We start from the raw sequence: 20,578 nt of genomic DNA on the forward strand, positions 1-20,578 counted from the left end.
ACAAAATAAAAGTTTATTAACAATTGCAAGCTGTGTGTTTAAAGAGTGGATGTAAATGGTAGAATCTTGAAAATAATTGAAAGGTAAAATTTACATACTAGCAGTGATGATATACATTTTATTTCCAAGAAGGCGTTATTAGACTCATTTTAAAATTGATTAGTGATAAAGTGCAATGACCAGCTTGCTTTTCGCCTAACAATGTTGGACATTTTAGTGGCTAAGTAATATTATTTATACTTTTGACATTTTCAGAAAGAGTTAAATAACACTGTTGCGCACATTTCATACGAAGCCTCAGTGTAGCTTAGCATAAAAATATTTAACTCTTAACAGCAATCACTAAGTCACTAAAGATCACGTGATATTTTACCGTGTGTGTATATATAAAATACTCGAGGTTAAACAAGATGACAAATGATTCTAAATGGCAGCCCAAGCTGGAGTATACTCGTAGTACACAAGCTTCAGCTGCTTCATATAAATATCTGATAGAAAAGTCCTTATTGTGTCATCGTTAGTGCAAACACTGGTTAGACTCTGAAGAAACTGGTCAGCTTCCCTTGTCCAGCTATGAGCTTCTTCTTACTCAAGGCCTTGCTGCCATTTTTGCCAGGCATTTTGACTGATGTGTGAGTTGGCTGTTTCTTCTCCGGAGGCTCATTTTCAGATCCACCGTGTTGGTCCAGCTGCTTTCTCTTGTTACCCCTGCTTTGCATCTGAAAGCCAGTTCCCTTTCCATTAACCAGGCTTGCACCTTGTTTTGGGGCATTTCCACTTCTTTGCTCGAGAGCAGCCCCCCGCTGTATCTCACCCCATGCCTTATTTGTACATTCAGAGGACTTGGCTGCAAATGTAAAAGAAAAACAAAAATGAATGAAATAATTAAAAAGCAAAAGTAAGTGTGACAAGTTGGTAAGGGGGAAAGGGAAAAATGTTGTGACGAAATTGCTTACGTTAGCTGCTAGTTGAAGCAGGCTGTGTGTTTATTCTCTGAACCTGAATTTCAACATTTGTCATGTTAACCTGATGGAGCAGAGCCTGAATTCCCACGGAACAAAAAGCAGAAGGGGGAAATGGGCAAAAAGTCTGTACAAGACTGTGTGTGTGTTTTGTTTTTTTACAACAGATGTGGGGGTGAGGAGGTTTTATAGAATGGGAATTAATTTAACAGCAAGTTGTAAGTACCAGTCCCACAACTGGGACTGGGAAGGCTCCAAGGCTGGAGCTGAGAAGGTGAGCCTGGGCCTCGGTCCAGCTGTGTGCCGTCAGAGGAAACAGAAGTCTGTTCCAGCAGATAAAATGCAGCACGTCTTGTTCTGACATTTGACATGTTGCTGAGTACAAAAAAATAAAAGATGGTGGTGGGGTAGGGGGTGTAGCTTGTAAAGAAAAATAACATAAACTTTTACCTTTTGTTGAGTCTTCCACATCAGAGCTGCACCCATCATTCACAGATGTGGTGGTTTTAGCTTTGGGTGGGTGCACGCAAGTGGGAACCTGGCTAGTGCTCGGGAAGTCCAGCACACGGTTGAGAGGGAGCTCTTCGTCATTGTAAGTGCAGGCAAACTGGGATCGGATGACTCTCTCTCGGACCTGGAATAAATGCAAAACAACTGAAATCCAGCTGATATGGCGACTGGTGATCAGTATCAGCAACTCAGGGCAGGTGGCCGAGATTTTTCTGGCCCTTTCTTTTGGCGTTTTGAAACAAAGACCCTTTTAAGTACTTTTCCACTCCTGCTCAGCGAGTTTCAGCAGCTGGATCTGCTAATTAGCACTGAAGTACACAAACTACTTTCTTTCCTTGCTCTGATATTGTAATCAAATGTATTATAGGCCAAACCTAAAAGGGAACATGCATATCTGCACTAAAATTCGTGGAAATCCAACCAACGGCAATCAAGACATTTCACAGAAAGCACAACTTCTGTGGTGTTAAATCAGAAGAATTTTTGGCACATCTCAACGAGGTTTTCTCTGGAGCTAAAGGAAAATTACCAGCCCTGCAATAAAGTTTTATTTTTTTAAACCACTTTTGTTGAGTGGGGTTTCATGTACTCAAGTGTAATAGACTTTTCTTTTTATCATCAAGAAAATGCGTCAATTTCTGTCAAATAAGGTACCACAAAACAGTCATGCTTACGTCTGAAGTAGCCCCCAAAAACGTGACTCAGAGCCAGAAAAAACACAATGTGTGAAAAGTATGGGGATCACTAAAGTCATTAGCATCAATTACCATTATTAGGTCATTGTAATCCATCCAATAGTTGCTCAGATCTTTCAATAACAAAAACAATAAAAGGGTATGGTTTTTAATTAGGGGATAAGATTCCTGGCTTTTAAAGCATGTTTTATGTTGGTTTTTTTTGAACAACTAAAAGTTTAATATGTTGCTGAAATCCCAGAAATGAGAAAGATGAGATTTTCTTTTCTAGCCAACTGATATACTGTGCATTGCTCCTATCAATTACCACATCCTTTAAAAAAAACCCAAAAAAAACCCCCAAAACTAATAGCCAAGTTTCTATAACAAAGTGAATGATATTGAAGCCTACAATCCCAGCCCAGGGGCACACACAGATCCACAGCTTTTCATCCACTGTTTGATGTACGCCTGCTTGGGATTATCACAATCCAGGGATTTCACCCTTCAGGCCAATGGGCCACAGTAAGGAGAAGAAATGTGAGAGAGCAAAGCTTGGTGGGTCTGCGGAGCACAAAGGGGATCAAAGCCTTTGTGCTTCTCAAAAGAACTTCTTTAAAGAGGACCTAAAACAACAGAAACCCCAGCACCGAGGCACACTTCAGTAACGGAGCTACTGGTTGCATGCTAATAAAACCTAAAGAAGATGGAAGGGGATGGAAGAGCTGCACGGCCAAACTATGACCCACAGAGAACAACTAATCCAATTACAACAGGTGGAAGCTTGACATGGCACCTTGTGGTCACATAGCCCTCATTCCTCCGAACACAACTGTCCTGAAATAACCTACGTCTGACCCGACACCTGACCGAGACATTCCTGATAGCATTTTCAAAAGCAGGTGCAAGCCATTTCTGCAGCTTTGTGTTCTGACATCAGCTTTTGTAGAAGTGAGAACAAAGCAGTAGCAGGTGCAGCGGAACAAGAGCTATATATATATAAAATAAAATGAATATATAGCTAAAGGTGAATGCACCTCATTTGAACATCGTTACTTGTGTCACAGAGGAGCAGGAGTTTTTCTCGTGTTTTTCAATGTTTTGATCATCTGTGGCAATAGTGGAAGGAAGAAAGAGGAGGAAAAGAAAAGAAAAAGACCTGGAAACAACCCAAAAGCAGAAACTAAATCTGTCCATCTGTGTGTATGCCGGTTGACGTCAGTGCATGATGAAACCGCTGGAGAAGTCTAGGATAAAGTCATTTAGCAGACAACAGGAAACAATAACCTTTCAAGTTTCCCTTGCTAGTCGAGTTACGCGACTGATATGGCATCTTCAAAGTGAAATTGATGCAGAAAGCTTCCGCTCACCGAGTTCAGGAAGCGGTGAGCTGCCCAGGGACCATTACAGCGCACTCAAACAGGAAGGCAGCCAGATTGTGGGGAGCTAAAATGACATCTGGTAGCACAATCAAATAAAGGAGCTATTTCACAAAATGTGTCTAGCATACATCTTCTAATAAGTGCTTCACACTTCATGTTTGCTTAAAGGATAATAGCTTGCAATCTAGAGCTGGGTGATGCAGCAGCACTACCCTAAAAATACCTTCTTACCACCACAAGAAAAATAAAATGGCATTATATTCTGAGAAATAAGTTGTCTTTTTTTTGTTGCTACAATTAATTTTCAGTTTCAGAAAATAGCATATCTTAGCAATTTGATCCAAGTATTACATTTCACTCAGTGTAACTCATAACAACAGTCACACTCTTTACCCTTAAATTATAAAGCAATACTTTAAGGTAAAGACAATAATACAAACAAAACAGAAAACCACCAACAATCTTGATTCCCTATGAGCAAGCACTTTGGCCACAGTGGGAAGGAAAAACTCCCGTTTGACAGGAAGAAACCTCAGGCAGAATCAGGCTCATGGATGTGCAGCCCTAATTGAGACCAGAAAGAAGGACAAACAACACACTAGAATTTAAGATGTAAAGTGTCCTATCTCTAAGGGAGAGACCAGCTCATTTCTGCCGCTTGTATCCACAATCTCGTTCTTTCAGTCACTACCCACAGCTCGTGGCCATAGGTGAGGGTAGGGACGTAGATCGACCGGTAAATTGAGAGCTTTGCTTTTACACTCAGCTCTCTCTTCACCGAGTCAGACTTATTGCCGGCAATAATAATAATTAATAATAATAATAATTGATAATAATGGATTGGATTTATATAGCGCTTTTCAAGGCACCCAAAGCGCTTTACAATGCCACTATTCATTCACTCTCACATTCACACACTGGTGGAGGCAGCTACGGTTGTAGCCACAGCTGCCCTGGGGCAGACTGACAGAAGCGAGGCTGCCATATCGCGCCATCGGCCCCTCTGGCCAACACCAGTAGGCTGTAGGTAAAGTGTCTTGCCCAAGGACACAACGACCAGGACAGAGAGCCCGGGGATCGAACCGGCGTGTGAACCAAGCTCTTGCAACAGTTGTATAGGGATCGAATGGCCCGTAGCAATGGGCCAGACACCCCATACTCCCGGTGCACCTCCCACAGGACACCCCGAGGGACACGGTCGAATGCCTTCTCCAAGTCCACAAAACACATGTAGACTGGTTGGGCAAACTCCCATGCACCCTCAAGTATCCTTAAGAGGATAAAGAGCTGGTCCAGTGTTCCGCAAATCAGGAAGAAAACCGCATTGTTCCTCCTGTATCCGAGGTTCGACTAGCGGACGAACTCTCCTTTCCAGCACCCTGGCATAGACGTTCCCAGGGAGGCTGAGGAGTGTGATCCCCCTGTAGTTGGAACACACCCTCTGGTCCCCCTTCTTAAAGATGGGGACCACCACCCCAGTCTGGCAGTCCACGGGTACTGCCCCTGATCTCCACGCAGCATTGTAGAGCCGTGTCAACCAGAACAGCCCTACAACGTCCAGAGCCTTCAGGAACTCGGGGCGGACCTCATCAACACCAGGGGCTCTGCCACCAAGGAGTTGTTTAACTGCCTCAGTGACCTCGCCCCCGGAAATTGGTGGGTCATCCCCCTCATCCCCAGACTCTGCTTCCTCCTCGGAAGACATGTCAGTGGGATTAAGGAGGTCCTCGAAGTATTCCTTCCACCACCCGACAATTTTCTCAGTCGAAGTCAGCAGCGCTCCTCCAGCACTATACACAGTGCAGGTAGAGCACTGCTTTCCCCTCCTGAGACGTCTGACGGTTTGCCAGAATCTCTTCGAGGCAGTCCGAAAGTCTTTTTCCATGGCCTCTCCGAACTCCTCCCACAACCAAGTTTTTGCTTCAGCCACTGTCCGAGCTGCGTTCCGCTTGGCCTGTCGGTACCTGTCAGCTGCCTCTGAAGTCCCACAGGCTAACCAAGCCCGATAGGACTCCTTGAGCCTGGTGGCTCCCTTCACCTCTGGTGTCCACCATTTGGTTCGGGGGTTACCACCATGACAGACACCAACCACCTTGCGGCCGCAGCTCAATGCAGCAGCTTCGGCAATGGAGATGCTGAACATGGTCCATTCGGACTCAATGTCCCCAGACTCCCTCGGAATGCAATGAAGCTCTGCCGGAGGTGTGCGTTGAAGATCTCATGGACTGGGGCCCTCTGCTAGACGTTCCCAGCACACCCTCACTACGCGTTTAGGTGCACCGGGTCTGTCCAGCGTCCTCCCCCACCACCTGATCCAACTTACAGGACTTAAAGGATCTGTAGTTAACAGCTAACGTACAACATCTTGCCATCCATGCTAGATACCAGAGCACACCTTCAGGAGTCTAGTGGAGTCCATACCTTGACAGTTCAGGCCCGTTTTGGCAGCAAAAAGGGGCCAACACGATATTAGGCAGGTGGTCATAATGTAATGCTTGTGTGACTGAAGCGAGTGAACCAGATAAACGTTTAACGTAAACACTCAAATTCGACTCTTATCGCCATAAAAGACTTCAGATGGGACATTCTGTGGGACAACTGCCCTTTGCCAAAGTCTCTAAACACTTTCCTTGTGAATTTATGGTCTCACTGACCCGTTTCAGTTTATACGGGATAAAAATTTTTGTAAATTTTAGCGGTGCTAGGTAGGTGCCAGAAAAGAGGATTTTCCAAGAAAACAGGCACTGTTAACAGGTTACTGGTTTGAATGCCCCATACATAACTTTTTCAGCACGCTCGAACCAACACTAAGAGCTAAAACCCAGCTGTGGAAACGGGAAGAGTGGAAGTCAGTTAAGATGTGAGCTTCAGCTAAGCAAATAAATAATATAAAACCAGGAAGAAATTACAGGATATAAAGACATTATATTCAATGTTTGGACATCTGATTCAGTTTGGAGAGGTTCATATTTAGGATTTGGGGCTCTTGGACAAAGGGGCCCACGTTACCTTGGGTTTGAGCAGGTCTAGTCGGCTCTGGACTCTGTTCTTTAGGGGTTCTGGAGAACATCCAGTAGACACTTCAGGGGATCTGAGGAGAGAGAGCCGCAGCGAGAAGCAAAGAAAAGTTTTCAATAAATTAAAAAAGCTACAAGCTTACATGGCCACAGTAACCGAGAAATCTGCCTGCTATTTCTTCAAACAACGTTCTCCCTTTAAAACTCTCACCATGTAAAGATGTTTTCACTAGCATTATCCGTACAGTGTCACCCGCCCCTGTAGCCACAAACACAACCAGTGGCTGTATTATTTTTATTTCAGAGCAGATAAATTGTTCCACTGTGATGTGGGAGGATTTTCCTCCATACGGTTTCAGAGGAAAGTTGCACAGATCCATGTTGGCCTATTTTATATTTCAGGGGGATTCCCACTCTCACTGAACCCTGTGGTAGTGAAAAAAAGTCTTTACTGGATTCAGACTCAGATTCAGAGTTTACTGCAACAAACTAATCACAAATATAATTATTCTCTCCTTTGGCATTATTGTGTCACTGACAAAGAACTGAGGAAAAAGAACTCAAGTGATGGTATTGCTTTGGAAAGAAACTCACGTATTTGGACTCTTGGGATCAATAACCCATACAAAATATTATAAGAAGACCAGCAACATCTTTCAAGAACTTGCCCATCATATTAAGGCAGACAGTAAACTACAAGCTCATTTAACTTGAATGGATCCGACGAGGCTGTGAACACGATGAAGTTACAGTTTAACATAGAAAAATTAATAAATACAAAGTAGTGATTTTGCCCTATTACAGTGTTATATAATGTAAGCGCTCTTTACTGTGTTTGCACATGGCACTGAAGGAAATGGTAACAGTCACTTCATGAAATTTGGGTACTGCGCCACTAGAAATCTAATATTTGGATAAGACGATCAAATATTAAAAATTAAAACTAGATAAATTGATATTGTATTTTTGTTTCACTTCTTTAAAAGCAATTTTTTGGTTGACCTTAAAACCCACTATTAGTCAAACTCCCCTAAATTTACTTTTATTTTACTATTATAACCTTTCTTCTAGAGGTCATCACATAATGCAGTAAGTCAGGCCTGCTTTAATTCTTAATTTTGCCAAATGTAGCCTTAATATTTATTTTAACCAACTAAAAATGCAGATATCAGATTTTGAGTGACCTGCAGAATTAACAGGAACCAACCTGAACAGCGTGAGGACGCAGGTCCCCTCTGCTCCACCGAGGACGGGCTGATCCTCGGACAGCAGGTCGGCCTTGCTTCGACACGGAGGAGTCAGGGCTTCTTCATCCAGCAGCGCCATCAGCACCTTCACAGTGTCACGACCTCCGTATGCTGTAGCGTGATTGACTGCATATGCTTTTGGCTGGGGGTGAAGACCAACATAACTACAGTCACAGCTCTGCCAGATGGTGAACAGACAGTGAAACATGAAGTGGGTTCAATGTATGGACTTGTGGCGAGAAGGAAAAGCCCAGAGTGGAGCCAGCTGGCTGAAAGCAGAGGTTATACATTACCCTTGCAGGACTTATCCCTGTCCCGCTTCCATTAGACTGCTTCTGGATCTGGTGTAGCTGGCAGATCCTCTCCTTTAGCTCCTGTGCAGTCTCCTCAGCAGCAGCGTACACGGCATCTCCGCTGCTGCGACCCTTCACCAACACCGCCCTGATGGCGGTCACCAGCCTGGCTCCACATACACTGGGAAGTCAACAAAGTGACAAGTGAACAAGAAATGAGCTACAGGAAGAGAAGAAACACTGAATAACTTTGGAAAGGAGTAGATTCTTTCTTATGCGGGACACACAGTGGTTTTCATCTGGATGGAGTAAACAGTCTTCAAGAGTTCAGCCAACATTTGCCAGCATGAATAACGCTCTCGCAGAAAAGCCGGGGCTTTAGTCTGAATGTCTTTAAAAGATATACTGCTTCTTCACTTTCAATTAATTGGACACTGAATTTCAGGGCTCAGAGTAATTGTTTCAGCATTAACATCCAGTAGAGCTTTATTTCACTATAGCAGAGTTTTGCCAATGTTAACAGTTATAACAGTTACATGGTCACTGCACTCCGGTCTGATTTTCCTCTTTATGTCGCAGTTGGGAGGGGGGGGGTGTTGATCCGTGTTTGTCTCCACAGTATGTCCAAAAATCATAGCAACATATCACTTATGTAAGTTTCAAACAGTCAAGTGCACCAAAATGTTTTGGTGGCGAGGCGGTGGTCCAAACCTGACCCGGCTCTGATGCGAGGGAGCGGCGAGCGCGCCTCAGTAACAGAATCATTTGGGAAAACAGATGTTCGCTGAACAAGGGGCCCTGAACTCGCCACAGAAGGTGTTTGTATGAGGAAATACGGTACTCCACTGAGAGCGTAAAGGCACTGCCTGTTGAAAGACACACGTTGGCCGTGCTCATCAGCATCTCATCAGACGGGAGTTCTCAACGGCCCGCGTGAACTGAGAACCCTCAGAAGAGCAGCGAGAGTTGAACACGGCACTGCACAAACATCATGTGTTGTTATGGCTCGAGCGAATCCGCCGTTGCTACTGGGACTGCTTACAAAAGGCTCCTTCTGCAGCTTCAGCTCAAAGCACACATGATTGAACTGCTAAATTATTTGTGATAGCCACTTCTGTTGTGGTGCCAGATGCTTTGACATCTAAAATAATCTGTAACAGTATGGAGAGTGATCTGTGGAGCTCCAGGTTTGATGATAGTTCATCAAAGTGAGCGAAGCAAACACACGGGGAACAAGTTATTTAACAAAGATGGGCTTTGATGTAGCAAAGATGAACATGCTTTAGCAATCCAAATGTTATCATGCTTAGATGGGAGTCATTACAGGGATTTTGGGAGGAAATAATAAGAAGCAGTGGGGGGGACAGGTGGATTTTATGATCACAGGTGTGATTTCAGCACAGTCTGATCCGCCCTGCTACAAATATTCCCACCAGTCGTAGCAGCGCACTGCCAAATCCTTGAATTCACAAGAACTGAGTCAGCTCCTCCAGAAAGGACGCGGGATTTAACCTGAACTGAAGTGGAGAAATTCAAAGAAAAATCCAATCCAATTATAAATCACAAGTTTCACTGTGCTTGACTTCAGCTGCCGCCAGGTGCTCAGCTTTTCTTGGAATCTCTGCATTCTCCTCATCAGCTTAGGATGACTCTGGATATGAAATACATGTGTGTGTACTATAAAAGCACAAGCTATTAAATACTGTAGAACAATTTGAAATTATTAGGTATTTATTTGAAACTGAAAACCTTTTCGGGGTTCCCTCAGGTCAATAACAGTAAAGAAATCTGTTACTTATATTGCATGATTCAAACATTTTTAGTCATGCTTAAACATTAACACAGTAATACACAACAGTATGTGTGTTACAGTAAACTAGGAAAAAATGACAGATTCTTTTACATGATTTTTAAGGTGTTCTAGAAACGATTACCTGAAAAAAATAATTAAAGACAGCTTTTTGACAAGACAAAAAAACCCCAAAAAAAACCCCAAAACATTTACTTCAATGCCCACTTTGTACAAAAGATTTAGATTTCAAAAACATTTGTTGTTAATATGTTGATTAAGAAGACTATTAATTAACTGCTACTTACATAAAAATATGCTATATATGTGTGAATGACATGAAGTGATATAGCTAGCCTCACAATGTAATTAACATTAAACTAAGCAGATGCTTATGCTAAGCTTACAAGCTGTAAACATAAAGTAGGAAACATAATTCATCTTGTGTCAGATGATAGCCAATGTGTGATAATTTATAGGTTAAGAGGCACTAAAAACTATGTTATTCAGACTCCAGCGCTTTGATAAAGCTAGAGTAGCGTGTTCTGTTGGTATTTAGATATTATGTGAAGCTAAGCGAAGCTGCTAGCTACAAGTTAAAAAAAAATTGAAAAAAAAAGTTCAGTGTTAAAAAAAAAAAATTATATGGTTGAAAAAAAAAAAAAAAAAAAAAAAAGTGAACAATTTTGTTTTTTCTGTTGTTGAAAATCTAAGTGATGCCTGATGTATTTATAACTTCTATTGCAATTTGACTTCAATTCTTTAGAAAACAAAGAATTTCCAGTTCAGGTGATAGAGTGCATCTCAACTTCCCAACATTTAGTTCTGTCTCAACGGTGGAGGCGTATGTCAAACTAAGCAGCAAGACAGGGAGCAAGTGGAAGCCTGGATCAAACAGTTCTGTGTACCTTGGGTCGGGGATCTCCCCCAGTATTTCTTCCAGGTTGTCTACAAACTGGACAAAGTCAGACAGGCCTTTGACATGTTTTCTCAGTGGGTCAGATTCAGCTGGAGCATAGCCCTTCCCTCCAAGCTGGAGAGCCCTAACGAAAGACGTCACGGCCTGCAAAGAAAAAAAAAAAAAAAAAAAAAAAAAAAGCATGAGAACGACCCAGATGTTGCACCAGAGAGGATTACTCTCATTTACTTGAGCACATAATGACTGGGGGTGTTCTTACCAAGAACAGAGAAGTGTTGCTGTTGTGTGCAGCATGCTTGATGTCAGTAAACGCCTGTCGTCCAAGAGTGCGACTGGGAACGTCGAGGATTAGCGCCAAGGCAATGTCGTTCTTGGTGTTTACCAGCAAATTCAGATAGGAGCAGAAAACGCGTCTCACAGCCATTTTCACCTACAGACAAATAGAAAACACACAAGACCAAAGATTTTTACATTTTAATAAACTGTCAACGGTTCCCCAAGATTATAAGGGAAACTAACAGAAAGTCTATTAAATCTTAAACTGGGTAACGTGTTTGAGATGCATTTTTGGCTGCATCCTCTCATTGGTATTATGACATTCAAAGGCTAATGAACAGTTAACGTCATGGCATTAATGCAAGTGCTTAACCAGCACTTTGGAAATTTTGGGTTTTGTTTACTTTCATTTTCAGAATTTGAGAAAGAAGGTAAAAATGAGCAATGATCCTTACCCCCAACCCGATTGCAGAAACTGCTGTAAATTTGCACTGCACTCTGACTCATGATGTAACTACACATTGTGTCAACCCTCCTCAAACAACTGTGATTAGCCAACTCAGTACCATCGTTTCTCAAGTACATTTCCTGCAACTTCTACTTCAAATAGATTGGAAGGGTATGGGTCAATTTGAAGAGAGAAAAATCAGCGCATTCTAGTGATTTGGTAGCAGAATTGAAAAGCAACAGAGGTACAGTAGGAACAAATATGAATACCGTTTCATATTATATTCATACTTTTTTCAATTGGTCAGAAGGGAGGTGTCCTTCTTGGCCACTGTATTTAAATATGGTGGTGGAAGACAGTGGCTGCACACCCGCTCCTATGCATTCATAATAGATTATAAGTGTAGTTTGTTGGAAGATATAACTACACAATGCATATTTATCCTTTCCTTTGAATTAAATAACCTCAAAGGTTACTGACTGCTGGTGCCAAGGAGACTGGAAACAGGCCCGATCAATAAGCCAGGCACCTAATAGATACAGTTAAACCTTCAGCTCCCTTGTTTCCCCAATTAGTGACCATACCAGATGGAGCCACAGAGTTATGTCTCCTCTATGTTTCAAACTGGGGATGTTCTAGGTGTAAGGTGACTGTGTTAACCACTACATCATAGATGGCAGCTAGGTATCATGTTTATAAATCTCTCCCCTGCCTTGACATTACAATAGTTTAAGAAAAAAAGGCTACAATTAACATTAAAAACTAAAGCTGAAAAAAAAACAAAAACAAAACAAAAAAAAACCTACCTGGAGGCAATATTTTAAACTCAAAATGAAATAAAACAACTTATATTAGTACCTCTGTTTTTTTTTTGTTTTTTTTTTATTGTTTTAAGACCAAACAAACCATCCATCAGTTATATTGTAAGGTGATAGACAGAAAATCCCAACAACCAGATGGTCTCCTATGAACATGATTTTGGCAACAACGAGGAGAAAGAACTCTCTTTCAACAGGAATAGACCACCTCCCATGACTAGTTTAGGGGTAAGGGTCTAGAGATATCACTGAAACAAAAATGTACGGATTTGTTGGAGAGTTATCTGCTGTATTAGTTTGCTATTCTGCAGCCAAACAAAGCAGAGACTCCAGGAAGTTACTGGAACCAGACAAGACAGCGGCAAATTATTTTTATTTCCCTATTTATATTAAAACAGCAGATAATCTCTCCATGTCTGTTTTTACTTCTGCTAAGCAAACCAGCAACAACATTTACTTTAGTAAAAACCTTCGGTCTGAAATGTCCAAACTGGAAAGTAGCTTTAGTTCCCGAGTAAAACGGCTACAAACAGCAGCTGGCATCGCTCCAGTAAAAAAATTACATCAGCACAGCAAGCCTCCTCTCTAAAACCCCATAAATTTGCAAGGGGCAGAAGAGACCAGCAAAGAGACTGTGTTACAGAAGCTCCTGTGTCGTGTTTTAAACATCTGCCTGGTAATTGAATTCACATTGCACCCTTAAATCTGAGTGATGTGATATAGAGCTCCTGTCAATAAGAGCAGGATGGATTCCAGACAGAAATTACACTGAAGGCTGGGAAAGTAAAAGCATGGATTACTGCCTGCAGGAGAGAAGCATTTCATATTACTAAAACAGCAATATTCAAAGGCAGAAGGCAAAGTGGAAATAAAGGATTTCTTGTGGGAGTTTATGAAACAAGTTGCACCTTTCACTGAAGCAGAAAAAACACAGTTGGGCCTACCTGTGAGCTGCAGGACCTGCCTTTACCAGATGGGGTTGACAGGACTGAGGAAACTGGCAACTCTGGGACTTCCACGTTGCCCGATAGGAACTCAAACAGCTGGATCTTGGCAAAAGAATTTACAAAAGCAGAGAGGGGATAAACCGATTGGCCTTATCTCCAACTGTGTAGCCAGTGTGATCATCCATAATCAACATCATCAGCCTGATTTCAACCAGCTCACCGGGCTCACAGGCTCCTCTGGATCAGAGTCCACCAGCCTCAGCTGTTTGTACATGAAGAGGAGATCAACCAGGTCGATGGTGTTGGAGCGTTTCAGGAACGACTCGTATGCCTCCACAATGAGATCATAGTTCTCCAGGCGTGCAGAGCTGGGGGGCAGCAGGTGAAGTTTGTCTAACAATAAGTGTTTCCAGGCCATCAGGACATCACTCAGAGCCACTTTGAACTCTCCGCCATGCTGTCACAGGAAGAGAGAAAGCAGCATGCGCAATTACAAACAGCCTGGAAACAATCAGTTCAAAAGCAAAGAGACCTTCTGCAGCCATCCAAAAATAAGCCATGAGTGGTCTCACCCGGAAACCTGCAGTAATGTCATCAGTTATAGACGTGATGACAGTCGGCCTGATGGTTCAATTGAACTATGCCGTGATGATGATGTGAAATGGGCTCACACAGCCTCGCTTTTACGACACCGGATAACAGACACACTGTATATTTTTCCTCCTTAATTCCATTTATTTTCCATTTTGCGAAAGAGGAAATTCATCAGTTGCACGAAACTGCCGTTAGCCTCACCTTCAAAATTCAACTTTATCCTAAATGAGTCCAGAAACATTAACATTTAAAAAAAATGAGTATCCTCAGAGCGACTGAGAGTGAAGCGTGAAAGGCTGGGTTTACAACATGGTTGCTGTCACAGAATAGTATGTTTCAATTTAGTTTTAATTTTCCAGCACCAACTCACAATAAATCAACTCAAAGCTCTTTATATTGGCAAGTGTCAGAAACGTCCAACAAGACGAGATTGCCCGTAAGCAAGCATTTGTGACAGTGGGAAGGAAGAACTCCCTTTTAACAGGAAGAAAACTCCAGCTGAGCCAGGCTAACACAGGGGCAGCCATCTGCCATGAATTGGGGAGGCAGAAAAAAAATTAAGAAAAAGAGAAGACAAAAGTTAATGCCATGCAGCAGAGTGCATCATGGGAAGTCCCACACAAGCCTGAGCCTACACCAGCTCAACTAACAACTGATTCAGGTTCACCTGATGCAGCCATAACCATGCTTTACCAAATCATTATCAAAAGTAAGAGTTTGAAGCCTATTCTTAAAACAGAGCCCGTCTCCTGAACCCAAACTGAGAACTGGTTCCATAGTGGAGGAGCCTGAAAGCTGAAGGCTCTGCGTGAGATTGAAGGAATACAACACTCCAGTCTGGAAGTACTAAATAAATGAACTATGTCTGTTAAGGTTCTCAGTCATCCAGGTCATCGTAGTCAAAGGAGCTTGCAAAGAAAAGCGTCTGGACTTCTTTAAGTTGCTTGAAGACGTTTCACCTCTCATCCAAGAAGCTTCTTCAGTTCTAAGGTCAAATGGTGGAGAGTCCCAGATTTAAACCTAGTGGGAGTATCCCCCCAAAGAGGGACAAAAGGACCCCTTGACTCACATCCTGAGCCATCTGACCTCAGGAATTCGCATGATAAGGTGGGGCCAGGTTTCACAATGAGCTCACCCGAAACCCTGGCTGATTGGGACCCACACCCAATTTCACACCTTGGCTCAGGCGAATAGAGGATCATCAGGGGGTCCTTTGTCCCTCTTTGGGGGGATACTCCCACTAGGTTTAAATCTGGGACTCCCCACCATTTGACCTTAGAACTGAAGAAGCTTCTCGGATGAGAGGTGAAACGTCTTCAAGCAACTTAAAGAAGTCCAGACACTTTTCTTTGCAAGCTCCTTTGACAATGAATGAACTAGTTTTTCAGTGTCACTCTGAGACAGGATGTTTCTATTTTAACAAATATTGTGCAGATTAAAGAAAACAGTCCTACATATTTGTTTAATATGTGCAGCAATGGATATATCCTGTTATAAAATGGCTCCAAGATTTCTCAGAGTGTTACTGGATAGCCTGACCCTTTTGTTAAATAAAGGGCCTAAAATGCAAATTATTGGTTTACCATTAGACAAAGTTTGATAACTTCAGACAACCTTGGGCTATCAGAATTACTGCATTTCAGCTACTTTAACTTTACTTTTAGATGGATGTTATATATATATATATATAATTTTTTTTTTTTTTTTTTTTTTAAGCATAAAGGGACCAAACTACAGAGGAATAAAGCGGATCAGCCACAGCATGAAATTATGGGAAAGTGTAGTGGAAGCTCGATTAAGAATGGAGGTGATGATTTGCGAGTGCCAGTAGGGTCTCGTGCCAGGAAAGAGCACTTTGAAAGTCAGACGTAGACCCATTGAGACTTTGTGGATTTAGTCAAAGCATGTGGCGAGGGAGGAGGTGAGTTACTGCATGAGGAACTAAGAAGTAGCAAATGGCACACATGAGGGCAATGAGGTGGGATAGGTAGTTTCAAGGTAGAGGTGAGACTGCATCAAGGGTCAACTGTGTGACCTGTCCTTTATAGATATGAATCAGATCAGTAAAAGTATTTTAAAGTGTATGAATAAATGAATCAAGTCCAGAACCGTATTACTTAAAACTGAGTAACTTTGAGGTGGTGTTGCAGCATTTTAATAAACCTATTTTAAACTGCATTTTACATCCAATCTTTTTTTGTAGTTTCTGTGTATTCCTTGTGGTCTAACAACAACAAAGCTGTGGAAGAAATCAAGATACATGTCGTGTATTATTTGTGTAAAAATGATGCAATCATGAAAAAAGCCCATCAGCTACGCAGTCTGAAAACCTTTCGACTGGTACTTTGGGTCAAAGCGTGACTTTTGTGGCTTGTGAAAACAAGGAGCAGGCTGATGGGAGATCTCATCTAGAGAAGAGGCATTCAAATCAGTAAGACTGAGAGTAAGTGCATGCAGGTGAAAGAAAAGGAGCACAGCAGAGACCGAGTTGGTGAAGATGAATTTGAATATTTGTGGTCAACTGTTCAAAGCAGCAGCAGGGTGGAGGAGATGGATGAGAATATAAGGAGAAGGGTTAGAAGATGTCATGTGGCTTAGAGACAGTCACTCAGCTGGATGCAGCTGAGTTAAAGATGCTACGATTGTGATTGAGTGGGACTGTTAGGGAAGAGTGCAGAAAGGTGGGTTATTTAAGATCTCCATGTTTTCAATCATTATCCAACACCAGCCTCTTATGTTACTCACAAAAATACACAAATTAATAAATAATAAGCACATAAAAATAAAGCTACTATTTGTGGTAGAGTGTAGAGGATGAATTCAGAAGTATGACAGCCTGAGGAGATAAACTGCTCTGACGCCTGGAAGTTCGGCAGCTGATACTTCTGTATCACTCGCCAGATGGCAGCCTGGCTTACAGGCTGTGCCTGGTGTTGTCTTTTCATATCCTTTGAGCTCTGCGCAAATTAGAGGAGGATGCTAAAGATGGAGCTGGCAGGCAGGGGGGGAAACTGGAAGGCCACAGATGAGGTTGATGGAGGTGGTGAGAGAGGACAGATACAAATAGAAATCCATAATCTGTGGTATTTTCAGGGTGTTAGGGTTACCTTTTTATTCACTTCTGCCATGGCCACCTGCAGCACCATAAGCATGCCATCCGCTCCATGAATGGTGGTCCTCTCAGACTGTAAGACCCGGTGACGCTCCCTCCTGAAGGTTTTCACCATCAGCTTGAGTCGGTCTCCTACACCCTCCATTATTCCCTTAAACAAAAGCAACAAAAAATTCTATCGCACATTTAAATGCAACAAAGTTGACCAATGTGCTTCACAATTAAATAAGAACAAGAAAAAAAACATTAGAGAGATAGAGAGAGAGATAAATAAGATGAGGCAATGACAATGTATTAACATAAAAACAAAACAACATAAAACAAGCCTGATGTTAAACTGAACTTGATTTAAAAGCCAATGTAAAAGAAAAAGTGTGTTTTAAGATGTGATTTGAAAGACTGTAGATTCTGAAGTACGAATATCATATGGCAAGCAGTGTTGGGTAAGTTACTTTAAATTAGTAACTTAGTTACATTACTAGTTACTTCTATCAAAAGTAACTCAGTTACTTCAAGTTACTCGTTACTTTCAAAGTAACTAGTTACTAGGGAAAGTAACTTTGGTTTTACTCAGAATTCTCTTGTTAATGTGTTGCTGCCATAACTTTGCCAGTCTTCTAGCTTGCTTACTTGCCACAAGTGCACTGTGCCACCTACCAATAGAAAGGAAAAGATAATGTGCATATTTCCACGACAGAAATCCCACGCCTGGACCGTCATTGACTGCTGCCATGATTCTAGCCTACGTCACAGCGTCATGTGCGCTTTTTACATCCAACATAAAAACCGCAGTCGTGGTGCTTTCGATTGTACTCAGAACTCTGAAATTCTGCCTTCTGAATAGGAAGATGTAGGCAACACCAGACTGCAGATGAGCTGCATACAGGGCTGGACTGGGACAAAACATTGGCCCGGGCATTTTGACTAGAGACCGGCCGCCATTATAGGAAAAATCATAAAGCCTTTGAATGAAAACAAACACTGTTGTGACAGTGATGTTCACTGTCTTGATGGTATATATGCATCAATCTATCAATCGTTTGTTGTAAGATTCAGATAATTATTTTTTTAAAAGCTAGACATTTTAAATGAGAAAAAGAAAGAAAAGTATTTCCTTGAGCCCACCTCTCCCTGTTAATGCCCTACCTGGCCCCCTGGCAACACTTTGCTAGATCTGCACCTGCACAGTTACCAGCTGTCAGCTACGTAAAAAAAAAAAGATCCTGGTGTTATTTGTCTCTCAGAAACAGTTCATAACTTCCCTTCAACTCATTCATGTCACCTAAAAGGTTAACCTGTTTCTCCATCACCTGTTCAGCTCTGATGATTCAGTAAGGACATCTCCTGGTTTCATCTTCATGTTTCCCTCTCACCAGATAACCAAACCATATCATGACCAGCAGCTTTTTTGCAGCTGTGGCTCCAGTAAACATCAGCTGATAGTAGAAATTAATATTTAATATTAATTTCTACTAACAACAGCTGATCAAGCTTAAACGTGCTGCTGTTGTTTAACGACATCGGCTGGTTTCCTCTTTCTGGCGCAAAGTGGGCGATAAACAAACAAGAGAGCCGATCAGCTGATCATTGATCAGTTTCAGGATTGAAGTAGAAACAGGAGAGGGAGGGGGGAGAATGAAAGAAGAAGAGGCAGCTGTGCAGCAAAGACACAGAATAACTCCAGCTTTGTGCCTTTTTCATTGTAGTTGAATTACGGGACAAACTGTTCCTTTTCACCTCAATAAGAAACGCGTAATATTTTCTCTGAATACCAGACGGGACGGTTGGCAACTCTAATAACTTATGAACAAAATAAAGTTTAACATCGTTAACATCATAGCACCCACCCAGCTGTATAGAAACTCCGTCATGCTAGCTAGTACGCAGTACGGAAAAAGTCAGAATAAAGAAAATAAACTCCACCTAAACTTGGTTTATATCTGACCCAGATAGACTGCAGGTCATAACTTCTTACCTGAAGTTCAGTTAACACTTGGACCGGCCGCCTCGTGTCTCTTTTCCTTCTGTGTCCCCTTTCCCTCCTCCACCTGCTGGCCTCCACCACTTGCTAATGTTACTGAATCTGTGGAAGCTCCGCGATAGCCGCCACACGAAGTAACGACCCTATCTAAATCCCAGTAACGACTAACGCGTTCCTGATTTTGGAATAATAACTAGTTACCGTACTCGTTACCACAATAATAACGTAGTTACTGTAACGCGTTACTTAATAACGCGTTAGTCCCAACACTGATGGCAAGTGATGTGAAGTGATGTGTACCTACATTCTAACACCTGTTAAAAGACATGCAGCAGCATTTTGGACTAACTGCAAGCAATGGAGAGATGAGTGTTGACGACCCAAATAGAGAAAACTGCGGTAGTCCAGTTTAGGAGGAAGATGATGCTTCGCAATTTCACGTAACTGATTAAAAACCGATTTCACAACTGTGGACACTTGCTTCTCTAATTTAAAAGAGCCATCTAAAAACATGCCGAGATTTCTTACAGTGTGGAAATGATGACAAGCAAGACGACCAAGGGTATCAGTTATCCAAAAGGGGCATAACTTCCAAAAACAATAACTTCAGTCCTATTTCCATTTAGGGCGAGAAAATTGTGTGTTAACCACTCTTTAACATCATGTAGGCAGTTAAGCAGAAGGTGAAGGGGGACAGAGACATACAGTTTCAAGGGGAAGTAAATTTGGATGTCATCAGTATAACAGTTAAAGGGAATGTGTATCTCCTGAAAATGGATCCCAAAGGTATCATGTATAAAAAAAAAAAGCAGAGTTGGATCCGAAACAGACACAAAACAGTCCCCAGTGGCACACCACAACAAATAGGGGGAGTATTTCCCAATAGCAACAGAAACAGACCTCTCTTTAAACCATGATAAAACTGTGCCTTTAAGACCAACGACATGGTCAAGTCTGATAAAAATAATGTTATGAATAACTGTGTCAAAGGCGGCAGTCAAATCTAAAAGAACTAAAGCAACAGAACAACCTTAGTCGACAGAGGTTCCTTGAAAAGGCGAGAAGGAATATCCTGAGGGGAATTCGAAGGTCTTAAGTTATTGATTGCTTCCTTTAAGAAAGGAAAAAGTCACTGGCAAAAAAAACCCTTCCTCAAAACCAATTTATACATATAGGTCTTTAAATACAGAAAGACATACCTGGAATTAATTTAAAGACTTAATTTTCATATAGGGTCTCAGTGGCATGTAACACCTTCGATAACTTGTAAGTATTTCACAGCAAAAATGTATCCACATTTTACATCTACAACTATATACATACATATAACACAGCGTTTATTCACTTTACATTAAAAAAGACTGATTAAACAACGCAAACCTCTTAAATTGCTGCAGTCTTCCAAGAGCACACAGCCACGACACAAAGCAGCTGTTTTGAAATTTTAAATTGCCGATGACGTTGTTCCTTTTTGTCCAATCACCTCTCAGCAAATAGCGGGGGTGAGATTTTTCTTTTCGTAGAGATATTCAATTCTAAAACTCGACAGCTAGCTATAAGTTCGTGTCATTGGACGTGCTTCAAATAACATTTTTCAGTAACGCTTATG

The 20,578-nt window shown here is 41.9% G+C and overlaps 1 protein-coding gene across 1 annotated transcript; it reads right to left on the bottom strand.

Moving 5' to 3' along the window:
- Positions 1 to 29: 29 nt before the first annotated feature.
- On the bottom strand, positions 30 to 20,464 carry LOC120735986 (PARP1 binding protein). Its single transcript, XM_040035882.1, has 11 exons — positions 20,350 to 20,464; positions 16,984 to 17,139; positions 13,503 to 13,739; positions 13,280 to 13,384; positions 11,053 to 11,223; positions 10,783 to 10,937; positions 8,086 to 8,266; positions 7,753 to 7,934; positions 6,538 to 6,619; positions 1,413 to 1,596; positions 30 to 847 (listed from the first exon to the last, which is right to left on the bottom strand). Exons 2-11 carry the CDS (start codon positions 17,131 to 17,133, stop codon positions 534 to 536), a joined length of 1,761 nt encoding a protein of 586 aa, XP_039891816.1. The 5' UTR covers positions 17,134 to 17,139; positions 20,350 to 20,464; the 3' UTR covers positions 30 to 533.
- Positions 20,465 to 20,578: the final 114 nt, after the last annotated feature.

Source organism: Simochromis diagramma, unplaced genomic scaffold, assembly GCF_900408965.1.
Source record: "Simochromis diagramma unplaced genomic scaffold, fSimDia1.1 OVJJ01000816.1, whole genome shotgun sequence".
In the NCBI taxonomy this organism is placed as follows: Eukaryota; Metazoa; Chordata; class Actinopteri; order Cichliformes; family Cichlidae; genus Simochromis; species Simochromis diagramma.

Excerpts from the sequence above, each read along its gene's own strand:
- LOC120735986 (XM_040035882.1), bottom strand. The coding sequence starts at position 17,133 with ATGGAGGGTGTAGGAGACCGACTCAAGCTGATGGTGAAAACCTTCAGG. Across the intron at positions 13,740-16,983 it reads TGGCAGAAGTGAATAAAAAG|CATGGCGGAGAGTTCAAAGT; the intron begins GTAACCCTAACA and ends TTCCTGTGACAG. Across the intron at positions 1,597-6,537 it reads TAGACCTGCTCAAACCCAAG|GTCCGAGAGAGAGTCATCCG; the intron begins GTAACGTGGGCC and ends CATTTATTCCAG.